This window comes from Cebus imitator, unplaced genomic scaffold, assembly GCF_001604975.1.
Source record: "Cebus imitator isolate Cc_AM_T3 unplaced genomic scaffold, Cebus_imitator-1.0 Scaffold682, whole genome shotgun sequence".
In the NCBI taxonomy this organism is placed as follows: domain Eukaryota; kingdom Metazoa; phylum Chordata; class Mammalia; order Primates; family Cebidae; genus Cebus; species Cebus imitator.
This window is the reverse complement of record NW_016107997.1, coordinates 287465-306496: the sequence shown is the minus strand read 5'-3', so window position 1 is coordinate 306496 and position 19032 is coordinate 287465. Positions and strand designations below refer to the sequence as shown.

General features: G+C 38.9%; 2 protein-coding genes across 2 annotated transcripts in view; both read left to right on the top strand.

Annotated features, from left to right (window-relative positions):
- The window catches only part of SRP72 (signal recognition particle 72), a 39562-nt gene extending 24942 nt beyond the window's left edge, over positions 1 to 14620 (top strand). Inside the window, exons 13-19 of the mRNA XM_017518497.2 lie at positions 515 to 610; positions 1467 to 1570; positions 1702 to 1779; positions 2561 to 2698; positions 6499 to 6536; positions 11258 to 11417; positions 12695 to 14620. Of these exons, the coding sequence (XP_017373986.1) occupies positions 515 to 610; positions 1467 to 1570; positions 1702 to 1779; positions 2561 to 2698; positions 6499 to 6536; positions 11258 to 11417; positions 12695 to 12872 (792 nt within the window). The 3' untranslated portion in view covers positions 12873 to 14620. The remainder of the gene's footprint in view (positions 1 to 514; positions 611 to 1466; positions 1571 to 1701; positions 1780 to 2560; positions 2699 to 6498; positions 6537 to 11257; positions 11418 to 12694) is intronic.
- A 1013-nt stretch (positions 14621 to 15633) lies between these two features.
- ARL9 (ADP ribosylation factor like GTPase 9) overlaps positions 15634 to 19032 on the top strand; it is a 16591-nt gene continuing 13192 nt past the window's right edge. The window contains exon 1 of the mRNA XM_017518494.2: positions 15634 to 16503. Within this exon, the coding sequence (XP_017373983.1) occupies positions 16210 to 16503 (294 nt within the window). The 5' untranslated portion in view covers positions 15634 to 16209. The remainder of the gene's footprint in view (positions 16504 to 19032) is intronic.

Here is a 19032-nt window from a genome sequence, read left to right as displayed (position 1 = left end):
ATGTTTTGTTTTTTTTTTTTTTCTATCCAATTCCTACTGCTCATCATTCCCCTCCCCATCCACTTCAGCTGTATATGCCTCCTTCCTGTCCCTCAGCCACACTAGGCAACTTTCTTACTGGCTTGAAGCAACTTAGGCCGTGTGGGATTCATCATGAGAGTTCAGCCACTCTGTTTATACCTCACTGATCGTACATTGAATGTCCAGCAGTGTCTTATTGTATAAACATTTCTAAGGGCTTATTCTCAACTTCTGTACTTACCAAACCATTTGTGAACTGGCACTGCTTTAAGGAAAGGTTTATTTTACAGATAACTACCTTCATATTTGGAAAACACCGTTGTTCATGGTATTTCTAGAAGTAAAGGGACGATATTCTCTAAAGGGAGTAGTTTTTATGATAAATCAGATACTAGCGGCCTTTATTTGCTATTTCTTCAGTGTTTTTTATTTTCGAACATGGTATTCTGGGAGTGAAGGGGGAATTCACTGATTTATACCTTTGGCTGTGTAGGTATCTGCATTAGTGACCATGTATAGTCATGAAGAAGATATTGATAGTGCCATTGAGGTCTTCACACAAGCTATCCAGTGGTATCAAAGCCATCAGGTAAATAGGTGGAGTAAAATGTTATGAAGGCATGTTTTTACCTAAAAATAAAGATGTAGTAGTGAACAATTTTAGGCAAACTGAAGTATTAAACCTCACTGTTTCAAAAGTGAAATACCATTTAGACTATCAAGTTCATTTTTTTCAGTATACCAGATCCAAATTAAGTTATTAGAAGTAAGCAATGGCTGCAAATAGAAAAAAGAAATAGCTTATTTATGTTTATTGAAGCACCTTACTGTATGTTTACATGCATTTGTGTATATAATCTCAAGAATAAGAATAGTAATAGTACATGATTGCATGTTTAAGAGCTCATCCTAAATAGCTAGAGAGTCCATGAGTGGTAGTAGCACAACAGTAATACATGGAATAGTTGTTTATCATGTCTCTATCTAGTAGGAATATCTTTATTTCCAGTATGGATCTCTGCATGGGCAGTATCCAACTTACAAATATACATACACACAGGTGGCATTTATATTGTTAGTACTGTTAGCAGTGGAGGGGCATCAGTGCTCTGGGAAAGTATTATATTAAATTAATGTTTGAGAATGATGGTGGCATATCTTTAAGATTTGATTATTATAGGGCTATGTTTCCAGTTGTAGATACCCTAAATAGAGATAGGTTGTTTTCCAAATTCATCAATTGATGATTACTTGTACAATTGATAATTTGTCCATCTGCTTTCCTGTACATATGTGAATGATTTTGTTGTTTTAGGCATTCAATGAAACTTAAGATGAGCAATCTAATGCATAGGTGTATTTCTTAAAGGTCTAATGAATATAACTGCATTTACTTGCTAGACGTTTAGCTTGAAACTTTTTTTTCCTCTTTATTGAAACTGTAGCCCAAATCTGCTGCTCATTTGTCCTTGATAAGAGAAGCTGCAAACTTCAAACTCAAATATGGGCGGAAGAAGGAGGCAATTAGTGACCTAGAACAGCTATGGAAGTAAGCTCTAAAATGTGGACATGTAGAAATAACACACTTACTGTTGCTAGTTGATATGAGGGAGTTACTTGTTTATATTACTTTCTCCAGTTTTATAAACTGTTCAGTAATTTTCTTATTTCTTCTTTTAGACAAAATCCAAAAGATATTCACACCCTTGCACAGCTTATTTCTGCTTACTCACTTGTAGATCCAGAGAAAGCCAAAGCGTATCCTTTTGGTGGTTGTTCTATACAGTTCCATACAGCTCCTCAGTAGCCTGGTAGGTCTCTTTTAGTATCTGTGTTTTGACCAGAGCTTTTTCAGTTGTAAATTGTAACTAACAAACCCTCCTTTTAACTAGTAAAACCAAAAATGAGAATTTATTGATCAGTGTGATTGAAAAATGCAGCAATAGATCCAACTTGGGGTTTAGTTTCATCCGGAAGCAAAAATGAAGTCAAAAGGGTATAGTCTCTATTCTTTCAGGTTCAAGTTCAGCAGCAAGGAAAAGAAAAAGCATACTTTTTGTGGGTAGTTTCACGTGATTCTGAAATGTTATTTTCAGATTCAACTACTTAGGTCACTTGCTTGTCTCAGGCAGTTACATGATAAACGAATTCAGTGCCCTGATTCAGCTTGGATCATATGTGCTAATGTAATCAGTGTGTGTTCCTGAAACTGTGGTGGGTTGGTGGATGCTAAGCAGTCACAAGTCGTAAACTTGATAGTTGTTTTGGAATGGAGTTTGTATTAATCCACCACCTTGCTCCACATCACTGAGTTAAGTAATAGAGGATTAGATTATGACCCTTCATGTCTCCTTTCAGAATACTGTATTGATAGGACTTGCAATTGTTATTGTATAGAAGATTTACGAAAATTTTTGCTTTTGTTGAAGGTCATCAAGAAAAGACAGTCTTCCAGTTTCAATAGCTATATTGGCAGACATAGACATCTATATAAATGTGTGTGTGTATCTTATGTTCCTGAACTCCTGTTCTATCACAGTCTTAGTAAACACTTGCCATCGTCAGATAGTATGTCTCTCAAAGTAGATGTTGAGGCTCTTGAAAATTCTCCTGGTGCTACATACATTCGGAAGAAGGGTGGAAAAGTTACCGGAGATAGTCAACCAAAGGAACAAGGGTATGTTTTTCATTGTAACGTTCTCTAATGCTCATTTTGCATTAGACAAAGAATAAAATATACATTCTCATAAAAATTCCATGTGAATAAAGTTATGGTTCTCTTTGTTTCTTTTCCTTTTCTTTCACTGTACCCAGCTCTTGGTCCTTATTTCCTCCCTTTTTCCTTCAGCCCAAAATTAACCTCTGGTATTAATTTAATGTATTCTTCCAGAAGTTTTTCTTTGTGTTTACACACACAAGTGGTTTACAAATATTTTCTTTTTCTTTTCTTTTCTTTTTTTTCAAGATGAAGTCTTGCCCTGTTATCCAGGCTGGTGTGCAATGGTGCAATCTTGGCTCACTGCAACCTCCGCCTCCTGGGTTCAAATGATTCTCCTGTCTCAGCCTCCTGAGTAGCTGAGATTATAGACGCCCGGCTTATTTTTATATTTTTAGTAGAGATGGGGTTTCACTGTGTTGGCCAGGCTGGTCTTGAACTGCTGACCTCCTGATCTCCTCGCCTTGCCCTCCCAAAGTGCTGGGATTACAGGTGTGAGCCGCCTAGCCTCAAATACTTTCTCTAGATTTATTATTTATTTATTTATTCATTCATTTATTCATTTTTTGAGACAGAGTCTTGCTCTGTCTCCCAGGCTGGAGTACAGTGCCACAGTCTTGGCTCACTGCAACCTCCACCTCCCGGGTTCAAGCAGTTCTTCCTCAGCCTCCTGAGTAGCTGGGACAACAGGTATGCACCACCATGCCTGGCTAATTTTTGTATGTTTAGTAGAGACAGGATTTCACCCTGTCGGCCAGGCTGGTCTCAAACTCCTGATCTCAAGTGATCCACCTACCTCAGCCTCCCAAAGTGCTGGACACCACGCCTAGTTGTTCTTTTTATAAGGAGGATTGTATTGTACTTGGTGTTTTCTAACTTGCTTTTATTTAATGAGTTTTAGAGATCTTTCCATGAACTAAAATGTAGGCATATTTCCTCTTTATTATGCATAACATGTCATAGGCTGGATGTGCCTTCCTTTACTTGTAATTTATTGTACATTTAGTACATCATTTAGTATATAGTTTATTTTGCTGATTTGAAGAAAAAGTCGATTTCATTTACTAACAAGTCAGATTTTTACTCTTGCCTTGTTTCTTACATTGTCATCTTAAAAATACAGTTAGCAGAGACCTACGGTAAAATGTTTAAGGTTTTACTTTTGACGCAGAATGAATAGAGCATGGAAAAGATAAAACATTTCCTTAGTTTTGTGACTTTTGTAAGTTTTTACTGCTTTCTCCTTTTTTGAATGCCTTTTGATATCTAAATTTTTTCTGAACTTAAAAAAAATACAGCAACGATTGATTTCTTCATAACAAACTGCATTTCATAAAAAGCATTATCATTCTCATAATAACTACTAAAACCTTTAATAAGGAATTGGAGTCTCAAATAGGTTACATTGTTCTAAATTCCATTTTATAAAATTATAAATTCAGTCTGGATCTTAAATGGATTTTCAATTATAACTATTTAAATATGTTTACTATTTTTTTTCTCCACCAAACAGGGTTGCGTAGCTACTAAGAACACACAGTTCCTCCTTTAGCCTGGCATGGTGGCATTTAACTATAGTCCCAATTACTGGGAGGCTGAGGTGGGAGGATCACCTGAGCCCAGAAGTTTGAGGCTGCCGTGAGCTATGATTACCCCACTGCACCCCAGCTTGAGTGATAGAGCAAGACCCCCGTCTCTAAAAATAATAATAATGGTTTTTTAAAAGTTTTTAAAAATCTTCTCTTTTTTCTTAGACAATCATTAAGAAAGACATTGACTTTTTAAACTTTTAAGTTTCAGCACAGTATTTTCATTAGATATTATTAATGCTCTTTGTTCTTATTAAAAGTTAGTATTTTGTTATACTAAATTTTAGATGCAAAGTTTTATTAGTTTCTTTTAACAATACACTATGTGATAGGTTTATGTGAGGTGTTGACCAGAAAATAAATCATGGTCCTTGCTCTCAAAATAATTTGAGGCCAGGCGTGGTGGCTCATTCCCGTAATCCCAGCACTTTGGGAGACTGACGCAGGCATATCACTTGAGGTCAGGAATTCGAGACCAGCCTGGACAACATGGTGAAACCACATCTCTACTAACAATACAGAAATTAGCTGGGGTGGTGGCACATGCCTGTAATCCCACTTACTCAGAAGGCTGAGGCAAGAGAATCACTCGAACCCAGGAGGTGGAGGTAGCAGTGAGCTAAGATCGCACCACTGCACACCAGCCTGGTGACAGAGCAAGACTCCCTCAAAAAAAAAAAAGAACTTGAGTCTAGCAAAAGGAAATAATATATTTAAACAGTAACTTCAGTAAAGGTTACACCTGTTGTAATTGTACAGGGCATAGAGGAGTATACCAAAGGGAATAGTCAGGTCTTCCTGAGGACAGTGGGAAGTTAGGAAAGGCTTCATAGAGAACATGATTGTGTTGACTCTGAGGAAGATGAGGAGGACAAGGGAGGCAAAGGGTGAGCAAAGGCAAAGAAATAAGAAGTGGCAGAATACCCTTGGGATATGTTAGTATGGCTGTGGAGTGTAATTTGTAGGGAAGACAATTAAAAGAATACTATTACACAGTCTGGGTAAGAGATGAAACAGTCAAGTCAGATACACCATTTCTTATTTGGGGTATCCTAAGAGAACTTTCACAATTGAATGACTTGTAGAGTGAATTTTTGATAGAAATTGTTGCTGTCTCATGTTTTTATTTCACTGTTTCATATTTCTTTAGTTATATCACATAAGAGTATATAAAGAGATATATATTTTTATGTCTTTCTCTTACTAGAGCTTTCAGAATTTTTTTTTTTTTTTAAGAGTCTCATTCCGTTGCTTAGGCTGGAGTGCTGTGGCGTGATCTTGCTCACTGCATCCTCCGCCTCCTGGGTTCAGGCGATTCTCCTGCCTCAGCCTCCCTAGTAGGTGGGCTTACAGGCACGTGCCACTACACACAGCTAATTTTTGTAGTTTTGGTAGAGACGGGGTTTCACTATGTTGGCCAGGCTGGTGTGGAACTTCTGACTTCAGGAGATACCTTCTGACTTCAGAGAGGCCGCAGCCTCCCTCCCAAAGTGCCGGGATTACAGAAGTGGCACCAAGCCACTTTCAGAATGCTTGACAATTATTTTGAAGTGCTTATTTTTATGCCCTTTCAGTACCTTTTTTGGTCAGTGTACTTATGGATTTTACTTATATAAAAAATTAATAAACACAGTTTTAAAATACAAAAGATAAAGTGTAAGAGGAAGTAAAAAGTCTTGCATCTTTATCTACCCTCTTCCCTCCCAGGGCCATAACAAATGTAACTTGTTTTGCATCTCCTTCCAGAGATGTTCTTTGCATGTATTTTACCTATACATATTCTTCTGGCAAAAAAATTTATTCCCTAAAGTCTTGCCAAAAGTAGAGTAACTTACCAAGGGATTATAGATATACATGCTTGTGCAAATTACTTTTTACATAGACTTAATATGTGCCACTGACAAATTTTTTTCCATGTAAACCGAATCTGTTTTCAAATTGTCACCTCTGTTTTCTAAACTACCTTCCAAAAATTATAGTATCTAAAGCTTAATTGACTTTAACCTGAATCAAATCTTAAATCTTAACTTGTTTGTTAGCTTGGTGAGCTGATACCAAAACTTAACCCATGTTTATGATAAGTGCCCAGCTAACTGTTTTATAGAGCACTTACTTAATGCTCTATAAATATTTTATCACAAAGATGGTAATGATTTTTTTTTCTCTTCGTAGACAGGGAGATTTGAAAAAGAAGAAAAAGAAAAAGAAGGGTAAGGCCTTAAAAAAAGTCTTTATATAGATTTCTTTCTGCAAGATAATTGTTTGATTTTAGCCCTATGTAGAAATACTTGGACATAAATATACTGCCCTCTCTTATATCTTTGAAAACTTTTTATCTTGACTACAGCTAACATTTAATTTTATTCTATTACTTTAAAGATTATTCATATGTAAAATGAAATATGATAGTTTATACCTTGTAATATGAAATGAGATACTACATGTAAAGTTCTTAGAGTTGTGTCTGGGACAAAAGTACTCATTATGATGTTTCTGCTACACATACTACAAAATTCCATCAAACTGGCTTAAGAAAATTTACTGTTTACAAAATTGGCAGACTGAAGGAATGTTAGCATCAAGGTTGGTGGATTCAGTATTTGTATCACTTTGTTCTGCTGTCCATAAAACAGAATCCCATTAGAGTCATACAGTGTATACTGGAAACAGTCAGGGCCATATACTTGTCATTTATAACCATCACAACAAAGAAGGCCTCTCCAGACTTGGCAAGTATTTTTCATTAATCTGATTGGGCTAACTAGATCAGTATTCAGCCTTGAATTATTAACCAGAAAAATAACATGCATTGATTGGCTTAGGGTGTGGTTTTAATCTCTGGCAACATTGGGTGGCATTACCATGCTTTGTTTTACCTAGTCAGAGGTAATCCTTGGAGCCACCCAAGTTCCTCAGTTTTTGAGGAATCTATGATATAAATTAGGTTGTTTCTTGATTTTGCTCCCTGCCATCTTAGGATACAGGTTTCTCAAGTCTAAGCTAAGTTTATTACCACTCCTTCATCTGTTTTCCAGCTACCAAAATATCTTTTCTCCTGTTCTTCTAGGAGTTTATTACCATTTTAGTGGAGTTCGAGGAGGGTACACAAGCTAATGTTTGTATTCACTTCACTGTCTAACTAGAAGTCTTGTTGGTTCTTTTGTCACAGTACTTGAAAATTGGCAAATATTTAATATTTGTTTTGTGTATTAGTAATACTGTGAGGAAACAGCTGATAACTGTAGGTAGTAATAACCTAAAACTTTACTTTCTTTTCTACTTCTGTAGTTTCCAGATGAATATTTTTAAAATTTACAAGTGAGGTATGATTATTGTAAAAAAAAGAAAACAAAGGTAGTTTATATCTGTTATTAATAGAATAGCATAAAGAGAGCGAAATTACCTGTTCAAAATTCATGCTCCCAGCCTGGCTTGGTGGCTTACACCTGTAATCCCAGCACTTTGGGTGGATGAGGCAAATGGATCATTTGAGGTCAGGACTTCAAGACCAGCCTGGGCTACATGGTGAAACCCGGTCTCTACTAAAAATTCAAAAATTAGATGGGTGGTAGTCCTGTGCACCTATAATCCCAGCTACTCTGGAGGGAGTATGCTCCCAGAGACAATTAACTTGTGTATGTGTATTTTTGTATATATAGAATCAAATATATAATTACATCATTAGGTACTCAAAGTTTTTATAAAATTGTTGTGAACATAATATAATTTGTTTGAATCTTCTATTTTAGACTGGATTGTGAAGAATAATCCAGTTGTTGCAAATTATTATAGATACACTTCACTTTTTATCCCAATTGTATAGCTTGCTATACATAGTGTGGACATATTATAATGTAATAGATATTTAAGTTATTTTGCTATCTTAAAGAATATTAGCCCACCCATACCTTGCCCTATCCAACTTTATTTTTTTTTCTTTTTCTTGTTTTTTTTTTCCCCCATCCAACTTTAAAAAAAAAAAAAAAAAAAAAATAAAAAAAAAAAAAAAAAAAACCAAAAAAAAAAAAAAAAAAAAAAAAAAAAAAAAAAAAATTTAAACAAAAAAAAAAAGAAAAGAAAAAATATCACAGAGAATATTCTGTAACTTTGTATACTTTGGGTTTCTGCAGGATAAATTTCTAGAAGTCTATAAATTTTGAATGACACTGCCAGATTAAATTGCTCTCCACAAAGGCTATATATCAGCATACACTTCCCCTAGTGTAGTGTTGGTGAGTGCTTCTCACCATTTCACCAACACTGGGTATTACTGCTTTTAATATTTATAAGTCTGATGGGGTTTTTTACCCTTCTCATTTTTAGTTAATGAGAGTGAACATCTATTCAGAAAATGAATGACTTTCCTTTCTCCTGGCATACCTTAATTATAACTGAGTCCGTTTTTCTTTGAGTGATTTACATATTGATCAGCAAGAATTTTATCTTAAAGATTTTTATCCACTCCTCTATTATATAGTTTGTCTTTTAAATTTTTCTTAGAAATATATTTTTTAGTAATTGAAAATTTTAAAATTTTTGTATGTGTATCTGTGAAGTCTTTCTTTATGGCCTCTGAATTTCTTTTTCATGCTTAGAAATAAGGCCTTTTCCCCCTTCAATAAAATTCAACACTCCTTCATGCTAAAAACTCTCAATAAGCTAGGTATTGATGGAACCTGTTTCAAAGTAATAGGAGCTATTTAAGACAAACCACAGCCAATATCATACTGAATGGGCAAAAGCTGGAAGCATTCTCTTTGAAAATCGGCACAAGACAAGGATGCCCTCTCTCACCACTCCTATTCAACGTAGTATTGGAAGTTCTGGCCAGTGCAATCAGGCAAGAGAATAAAATAAAGTGTATTTAAATAGGATGAAAGGAAGTCAAATTGTCTCTCTTTTCAGATGACATAATTGTATATTTAGAAAACCCCATCATCTCAGCCCAAAATCTCCTTAAGCTGATAAGCAGCTTCAGCAAAGTCTCAGGATACAAAATCAATGTGCAAAAATCACAGGCATTCTTATGCACCAATAACAAACAACCAAATCCTGAGTGAACTCCCATTCACAATTGCTATAAAGAGAATAAAATACCTAGGAATACAACTAACAAGGGATGTGAAGGACCTTTTCAAAGGGAACTACAAGCCACTGCTCAAGGAAATAAGAACACAAACAAATGGAAAAACATTGTATGCTCATGGATAGAATCAGTATTGTGAAAATGGCCGTACTGCCCAAAGTAATTTATAGATTCAGTGTCCCCATCAAGCTACCATTGACTTTCTTACACAGAATTAGAAAAAACTACTTTAAATTTCCTATGAAACCAAAAAGGAGCACCTGTCACCAAGACAATCCTAAGCCAAAAGAACAAAGCTGGAGGCATCATGCTACCTGTCTTCAAACTATACTACAAGGCTACAGTAACCAAAACAGATACATAGACCAATGAAGCAGAACAGAGGCCTCAGAAATAATGCCACACATCTACAACCATCTAATCTTTGACAAACCTGACAAAAACAAGCAATGGGGAAAGGATTTACTATTTAATAAATGGTGTTGAAAAAACTCACTAGCTATATGTAGAAAAATAAAACTGGACTCCTTCCTTACTATACAAAAATTAACTGAAGATGAATTAAAGACTTAAATGTAAGACCTAAAATCATAAAAACCTTAGAAGAAAACTTAGGCAGTACCATTCAGGACATAGGCATGGGCAAAGACTTCATGACTAACACACCAAAAGCAATGGCAACAAAAGCCAAAATTGACAAATGGAATCTAATTAAAGAGCTTCTGCACAGCAAAAGAAACTGTTATCAGAGTGAACAGGCAACCTACAGAATGGGAGAAAATTTTTGCAATCTACCCATCTGACAAAGGGCTAATACCTAGAATCTACAGGGAACTTAAATTTACAAGAAAAAACCCCATCAAAAAGTGATTGAAGGATATGAATAGACACTTCTCAAAAGAAGACATTTATGTGGCCAAGAAGCATGAAAAAAAGCTCATCATTACTGGTCATTAGAGAAATGCAAATCAAAACCGCAATGAGATAACTGTCTCCCGCCAGCTAGAATGGCCATCATTAAAAAGTCAGGAAACAACAGATGCTGGAGAGGCTGTGGAGAAATACACTTTTACACTGTTGGTGGGAGTATTAATTAGTTCAACCATTTTGTAAGATAGTGTTGTGATTCCTCAAGGATCTAGAACCAGAAATACCGTTTGACCCAGCAATCCCATTATTGGGTATATACCCAAAGGATTATAAATCATTCTACTATAAAGACACATGCACTTGTTTGTTTATTGCAGCACTGTTCACAATAGCAAAGACCTGAAACCAACCCAAATGCCCATCAATGATAGACTGGATAAAGAAAATGTGGCACATATACCCCATAGACTACTATGCAGCCATAAAAAAGGATGAGTTCATGTCCCTTGCAGGGACATGGATGAAGCTGAAAACCATCATTCTCAGCAAACTAACACAGGAACAGAAAACCAAATACCACATGTCCTCACTCATAAGTGGGTGTTGAACAATGAGAACACATGGACACAGGAATGGGAACATCACACACCGGGGCCTGTCGTGGGATGGAGGTGTTGGGGAGTGATAACATTAGAAGAAATAACTAATAGAGATGATGGATTGATGGGTGCAGCAGACCATCATGGCATATGTATACCTATATAACAAACCATGTTCTGCACATGTATCCTAGAACTTAAAAGTATAGAAAAAAAGAAATAAGGCCTTTTCCCCTGCTAGGTTATACAAACTAAACTATCTCAAATAAGTTCATTTCAATTTTAATGTTATTTATTCCCAGGCTTAGACACATTGTTTAAATTATCTTGAAAATACTATGGACACATCTCTCATTTCTTTAAAATTGTTATGCAGGAAAATTGCCTAAGAATTACGACCCAAAAGTTACCCCAGATCCAGAAAGATGGCTGCCAATGCGAGAACGTTCTTACTACCGGGGAAGAAAGAAGGGTAAAAAGAAGGATCAGATTGGAAAAGGGACCCAGGGAGCAACTGCAGGAGCTTCATCTGAACTGTAAGTTAGTGCTCCACAATTGAGGGCACTTAGAACGTACATTGTTTCTGAGATTGACTCAAGACCATTAGTGAGAATTTGTTAATATATATTAAGTACGTATGAGAACTGTAGTGATATATCTTTGATAAATGTTTGTACTACACTTATATAAATGAAAGAAAATACATTGCCTTTGCAGACTAGTTCCTTTAGTTTTTATAATACAGTCAAATAGTTTTAAATATTTACAATATAATCAAATATATGTTGTGAAATATATGTAGTAAAACTTTAAAACTAGTTGTAAAAACTAAAGTCTCAAAAGGGAACTAAATACACTGAGTCATTCAACTAAATATCTAGTAAGTAGATGTAAATAAATATAGTATGACTAGAAGTATTAGAAATGTTAATACGTTCTGCATGGTGGATGATAGGTTATTTTAAAATTTTATTTTCTGAGGCCGGGTGTGGTGGCTCATGCCTGTAATCCCAGCTCTTGGGAGGCTGAGGCACGTGGATCACAAGTTCAGGAGATCAAGACCATCCTGGCCAATATGATGAAACCCTGTTTCTACTAAAAATACAAAAATTAGCTGGGCTTGGTGACCCATGCCTGTAATCCCAGCCACTTGGGAAGCTGAGGCAGGAGAATAGCTTGAACCAGGGAGTCGGAGGTTGCAGTGAGCCAAGATTGTACCACTGCACTCCAGCCTGGCAACAAAGTGAGACTGTCTCAAAAAAAAATTATTTTCTGGCCAAGCACAGTGGTTCACACCTGTAATCCCAGCACTTTGGGAGGTCAAGGCAGGTGGATCATCTGAGGTTGCAAGTTCGAGACCAGCCTGGCCAACATGGTAAAACACCGTCTCTACTAAAAATACAAAAATTAGCCAGGTGTGGTCGTGTGCGCCTGTAATCCCTGCCACTCAGGAGGCTGAGGCAGGAGAATTGCGTGAACCCAGGAGGCGGAGGCTGCAGTGAGCCAAGATGGTGCCACTGCACTCCAGGCTGACGAACAGAGCGAGACTCTGTCTAAAAAGAAAATAAAATTTTTTATTTTCTAAGCTTTCTAAAAATTGGCATGTGTACCATGTTTTACTTTTCTTCAATAAAAACAGTAACAATTTTATTCAAAAGAAAAGTTGATAAGGAGTTAGGGAACTTACCTTAAAAGAAGTGGAAAATGCGTGGGAGATTGTTAAGTGTGATAAAACCCATGTACGTACATTTTTATATTCTTCCTTTTTTGAATATATGAGTGACCAAAAAGTAATCTGATCTGATGGTTTCAGGGATGCCAGTAAAACTGTGAGCAGCCCACCCACCTCCCCAAGACCTGGCAGTGCAGCAACAGTATCTGCCTCTACAAGTAACATCATACCCCCAAGACACCAGAAACCTGCAGGGGCTCCAGCAACAAAAAAGAAACAGCAACAGAAAAAGAAGAAAGGTGGAAAAGGTGGCTGGTGATGAGAATATTCTTGTTGCAGGCTGTTATTAAACTAGTCTCAGTGACACTAGGAATATAATAAAGGTAACACAGCAAGAAGCACAGAACTGCTCCCTCTTCATCTCCATATTTTCATAAATAATTTCTTGTGTTTCTAATAGGGAAACATCTTCCTCAAAGTCTGCCTATTGGTTGCCTCATAGCTTTGTACAGGTTATGAGGACTGAAAATAACTGGGCATTTACCCATGTTGGTATCTGTTGTATCCTTTATCTGTGTGTGCTGATTTGATCTTTTTTCAGTTTCACAAACCTTATCTAAGGTTTCCCAGGATTTAAACAGAAACTACTTCTATTTCAGCTAGAGTCTGAAGATAATTGCTTCTGTTCAAGTCCCACTTTAAATTATGTCTTAGGAGGCCTTAGGAGACTGAAAGTGGAATCTTCTGAGCATTCCAGAATATCTGCTTAGAAATATCATGTGATAAAGAGGGACCTTCTTAATACACTGATGTTCTTCGACTAATTAAATGAATGGCCACAAGAAAAATAAATGTCTTAAATAATTTTAACCATAAATTTGAAATTTTCTGTCATGTGATACTGGAATATGGGATACTTTTCTATTTATATATGGCTCCTTTGTGCCCTATGTCATTTTCAGATTATGGTAACATACTGATTTAGTACCATGAACAAACTCAAGGAAAATATATCACTGTAAGAAGTTGACTCTTAGACCTGGTGTTCTGAGGTCAGATGGGTCTGGACTGTCTCAATCAGAAAGATTAATGACTATTATCAAGAACATGAACATTGGCTTCCTACATAAAGAGGAAATCGGTACCTGAGTTGCATACCAGGCAGTATTAAAATCTAACAGATCTGTTTGGCTCATTGATACATACCCAAATGGTGTCTCTTTCTAGTTATGGAATTTGACCATTCATTACCTTTCTCAATGTAATGAAGTATTTTACAGTCAATTTGTGGTGTAAATGTTGCTCTTGTCTTTCCTTGCTTACAAGCTACTTTCACATTGAACAGCTGTGAGACAGATACATTGGGATGCCTGCCCTTGTTAATATTCATTTTATGCTGCCCAAGATATCATTTAATTTAGACTTACAAGTATTTCCTTGTGATTATATTACTCTGTCCTTGTTAATAAAGTGCTGCTGTGTTTGACTCTGAACATATCTACCAAAACTTCTTCAAAGAGTTTTTTATAAAAGGCTTTCCTCCTTTACAAGAAAGAAATGGGGTGCTGCCTTTCTGTTTATTATAAGCAGAATCTGCAGTGGCATCTAAACAAGAGATCCTTTTTAAATACAAATGATGTATTGTAGCATAATAGTTTTTTGAGCTCTACAGAGAACAATCTTTTGGTAACAGTGGCAGATATTTATTCCATCTGAATATATACCCCATTATAGGAATAACTGTAACTTATTTAGGATTTCATCATTGAAAATTTTGACCCAAGGCACAGCAGTGAAATTTACAATTATCAATTTAGTCGTTATTGGCAGGCATTGGTATTATTAGTCATTGCTGAGCAACTGAAACTTCAGTTCAAATAAGTTTTAATTGTCAAATGAAGTATAAACACATGAACTTTCTACTAATATTTCCTTTTGAATAGGTCTTTAACCAGTGCATATATCTACTTTGTCATATATATGGATGTGTATGTGTACATTTATAAAAACCAGTATGGATACATCCATTCACTGTGGTACATTTTAAAATAAAATATTTTAGCAGTGAATATGGATTAAGGTGTTTTGGGTGTTGGCATTTTATGGAGGACTTACTGGTTAGTATAACTAAGAATTTTCTTTTAAGCTGAGTATCAAACTTGTGTGTACTGCCCCTCTAATGGGACTGAGAGAACACCATTAGATTAGTTTTGTACTTGACTGAAAATTCATCTTGGTGTATGTATAAACAGAAGTAAACCTTTGAAAAGTGATTAAGCACTGCATTTCCAGTGCTATTGGGAACAGCCAACCTTAAAAACATTGCATCACTCAAGCCTTCCGGAACCTGCCATTCATTATTCCTTAAAAGTTTCTTTGAAACAACAACAACAAAAAGAGTTTATTTGAAACAGATATAATGAAGGACAATAAGTTTTATTACATTAAAAAAAAATTGTGCTAAACTGTGAAATATACTAAAGAGTTCAGTTTAGCAAGATAAAAGGAACCCTCCCGATATTTCTTAGCCAGTTTGAGAAACAATACCACCTTTGAGAAGCCCCTTGGGTGCCTAATTTACCATTTATTAAATAATTAGGAGTGACGACACTATTTAGTTTTGGTTTTAATACCGGGCATTACTAGCAGCTGTGATCCTGGCGTGTCATGTCTGAATAATTTTTTTGAAAGCGAAATACAGGCCGGACACAGTGGCTCATGCCTGTAATTCCAGCACTCTGGAAGGCCTAGGCGGGTGGATCACTTGAGGTCAGGAATTCGAGACCAGTCTGGCCAACATGGTGACACCCCGTCTGTACTAAAAATACAAAAATTAGCCAGATGTGGTGGCTCACGCCTGTAATCCCAGCTACTCAGGAGGCTGAGGCAGGAAAATCGCTTGAATCCAGGAGGGGGAGGTTGCAGTGAGCTGAGATCGCACTACTGCACTCCAGCGTGGGTGACGGAGACTCCGTCTCAAAAGAAAAAAAAAAAAAAAATACAACGGGTACATAATGGAACCCGTTCACGTCTTTCTATTTGTCCCTAACTAATAATCCTGGGTAGTAGTCTGGAGACCCTCCTAGTGGAGCTTACTCGGGAGAGGGCGGAGAAATACACGACTTCGCATTGCAGGCTCTTGGTTGCGAGCTGGGGGAGGGGTGGGAATCCTCCCAGGAAGCTCTGGACTCTGGCGCCCCAGGGGTTCTCATGTAGGCTGGCCGGGCTGGGGATTGAAGCCGGAGACGTCAGGCGCTAAAGTCGCTTGGGATGCGGCCCGCGTGAAAGGCGCTTCTCAGCCACCCCGCCTGGCCGGAAGGAATCGCTCTAGGGACGCTTTTCCTGCAGCAGTGATCCGCCCCGCCGAGCTGTCCCGTGTCCTGACTGGCACTTCTTGGTTTCGCTTGCCTGGGCTCACCCCATCCCCTACACCTCCACCCTTTCCTCTGCGTACCCCTGCGTGTTCAGAGAATCGGCTGCGAGAAGCCCTCCAGCCGCGAGGTGGGCGGCGGTGTCGGGTTGGCGGCGCCAGCGGGTTGTCTACGCCGCCGGGCCTACGTCTCCACCGGGCGTGCACCGCGGGAGCCACACTGGGGCCCAAGGCCACGGCTCAGCGCCGGCGCGCGGCAGGAGGGAAGGAAACCGCGGCGCTGGTGATGGAGAGAGGGAAAGTGAAGAAGAAAGAGAAGGGAAAGGAGACGGAGAAGGAGAAAATTAGAGAAAAGGAAAAGGAAGACAAAAGAAAGGAGTTGGAGCAGAAAATTAAGGAAAAAGAAAAGGAGAAGCAAGAGAAGCAGGAGAGGAGTAAGAGAAAAGAGGATAAAAGGGAAAGGAGGACAGAGCAAGGGAAGGAGACAAAGAAACAGAAGGAACAATTTAAGGGACAAGAAGAGGAAGAGGAGAACAAGGACAACATCGTAACAGTGACAAACACCCCGCTCGAGCCGCTGGTAAGAGGCCCAGTGCCCAGGACGCCAGCCCCCAGGCCATTGTCAGCATTCAGACCCTGGCGCAGGCTCTGTTACGTCGGAGGCCCCGACCCGCGGGAGGGAATGGATCTCATCTGAGGACCATTTACCTACGGGTGGAAGGGTTATGCCAAATTTGGAACGACCCCTCGCCAGCCCCTTTTCCCTAGCCCCCTGCCCACCCTCGCCCTTATCGCTGCCTCTGTGTCTTAACCTTGGTCGGGTCTAGTGTTGAGGGACAAGAGATTTTTGTCTTCATAGGGACATGGGGAACGGCCCCTCTACTGCCCTTGGATCTGTCCAGCGCGCAACGCTAGCGCACAGACCACCTGACCGCACTTCGAAACCAGCCCCGAACCCTCCCCGCACGCAGGCTTTCTATGCGTTGAATGCGTTGTCAAAAGCAGCAGCGTTCCTGAATGTATGACGGAGGTGTTTGGGGACGCTGCCGTTGATGATTCCATTGTTTCAGACCACCAGTACCCTGAATGGATGGTGGAAAAGTTTTAACTGACAGGTCTTAAAAACCTGGCATTGTTTAGTTCCGCTGGATAGTCTCTGTGCTCCTGGAGTTCCCAAGCGGGCTCCTTGGCATAGAGCTGCATTCTGATTCTAAACAATTTGAATAATTAACAATTTTTTTTTTCTTTTTTCTTTTTTGAGATACGGTCTCACTCTGATGCTCAGGCTGGAGTGCAGTGGCCCGAACTGCACTTTGACCTCCCAGGCTGGAGGGATCCTCCTATTTCAGCCTGTTGCCACTCCCACCGCCCAACCCCAGTGGCTGGCACTACAGGCACACGCCACCATGCCTGGCTAATTTTTGTATTTTTTCTAGGGACAGTTTTGCCATGTAGCCCAGGATGGTCTCAAACTCCTGGACTCCAGTAATGCAACTGCCTCGGCTTCCCAAACTGCTGGGATAACAGGCGTGAACCCCCACAGATTAACAGAGATTTGATCTCTGGCAAAACACAGACTACATAGACCTATATATGGCTAAAGGAGTAACTTTTGACAAAGAACAATGGTGTTCAGAATCACATTTTGTGTCTGAACTCTTGGTTTAGAAATTAACTTTTCCTTAGGAGAAGATAAATATGAGGAAGGCTGAATGCAGAATTTCTAGGTAGGTTGAGCGTAGGGTCAGCAATGTAGTTGGAAAGAGAGTAGGGAACTGGTGTTTTTGTTTTGTTTTGTTGGGACAGAGTCTTGCTCTGTCGCCCAGGCCAGAGTGCAGTGGCGCAATCTTGGCTGACTGCAATCAACACCCCCTGGGCCCAAGCCATCCTCCCACTTCAGCCTCCCAAGTAGCTGAGATTACAGGTGCGCACCACCATGCCTGTCTAATTTTTGTATTTTTGTTAGAGATGGGGTTTCACCATGTTGCCAAGGCTGGTCTTGAACTCCTGAACTCAGGTGATCTGCCTGCCTTGGCCTCCCAAAGTGCTGGCATTACAGGCATGAGCCACTGTGCCCACCCTGGGAACTGTTTTTAATTCACAATATTTTATACAGCCCAAGATGTCATTAGTCTAGATAGGTACCACTAAGATAAAAAGCTGGCACAGTGGCGTGCGCCTGTAATCTGGTACCTTGGGAGGCCCAGACAGGCGGATTGCCTGAGGTCAGGAGTTCCAGAACAGCTAGACCAACATGGCAAAACCCCATCTCTACTAAAAATACAAAAAAAATGAGCTGGGCATGGTGGTGTGTGCCTGTAATCCCAGCTCCTCTGGAGGCAGAGGCAGGAAAATCGCTTGAACCCGGTAGGCAGAGGCTGCAGTGAGCCAAGATTGTGCCACTGTAATCCAGCCTGGGCAACAGAGTGAGACTGTGTCTCAAAAAGAAAGAAAAAAAATTCTACCAATCAAAATTCACTCTTAATTGTCAAAAACATCCTAATTTCAGAGATGTTAAAATGTGGAATGTGGGGGTGGGGAATGTGCATCTTTGAATGAACTATGTTAGGGTAGGCTGAATTGGGCCTCTAGTGAAGACTGAGAAAAGACAATCCACTCTTGGTTGACATTTCTTGGTGCTGATATTGCTTTAAAGCGTGCAGTTGTAAGCCAGCCAATGAAGTCTCCCTTCCCCCTCTCCCTTACCATGACACACTCTCAGAATGACATCATAACATTTAGATGCAGATTAAGGGAATGGGGAAGAGGCCGGGATGGAAGACAACTATGAAAATACAATTTACTTTAACAGCCATCAAAGATTTGCTCCAAGAACAAATAATGTACTTTTTTTCTTTTCTTTTTTGAGACAGCGTTTCACTCAGATTGCCCAGGCTGGAGTGCAGTGGCACGATCTTGGCTCACTACAACCTAAGTTGTAGCAATTCTCCTGCCTCAGCCTCTCCAGCAGCTGGGATTACAGGCATGTGACACCACACCTGGATAATTTTATATTTTTATTAGAGATGGGATTTCACCATGTTGGTTAGGCTGATCTCAAACTTCTGACCTCAGGTGATCTGCCTGCCTTGGCCTCCCAAAGTGCTGG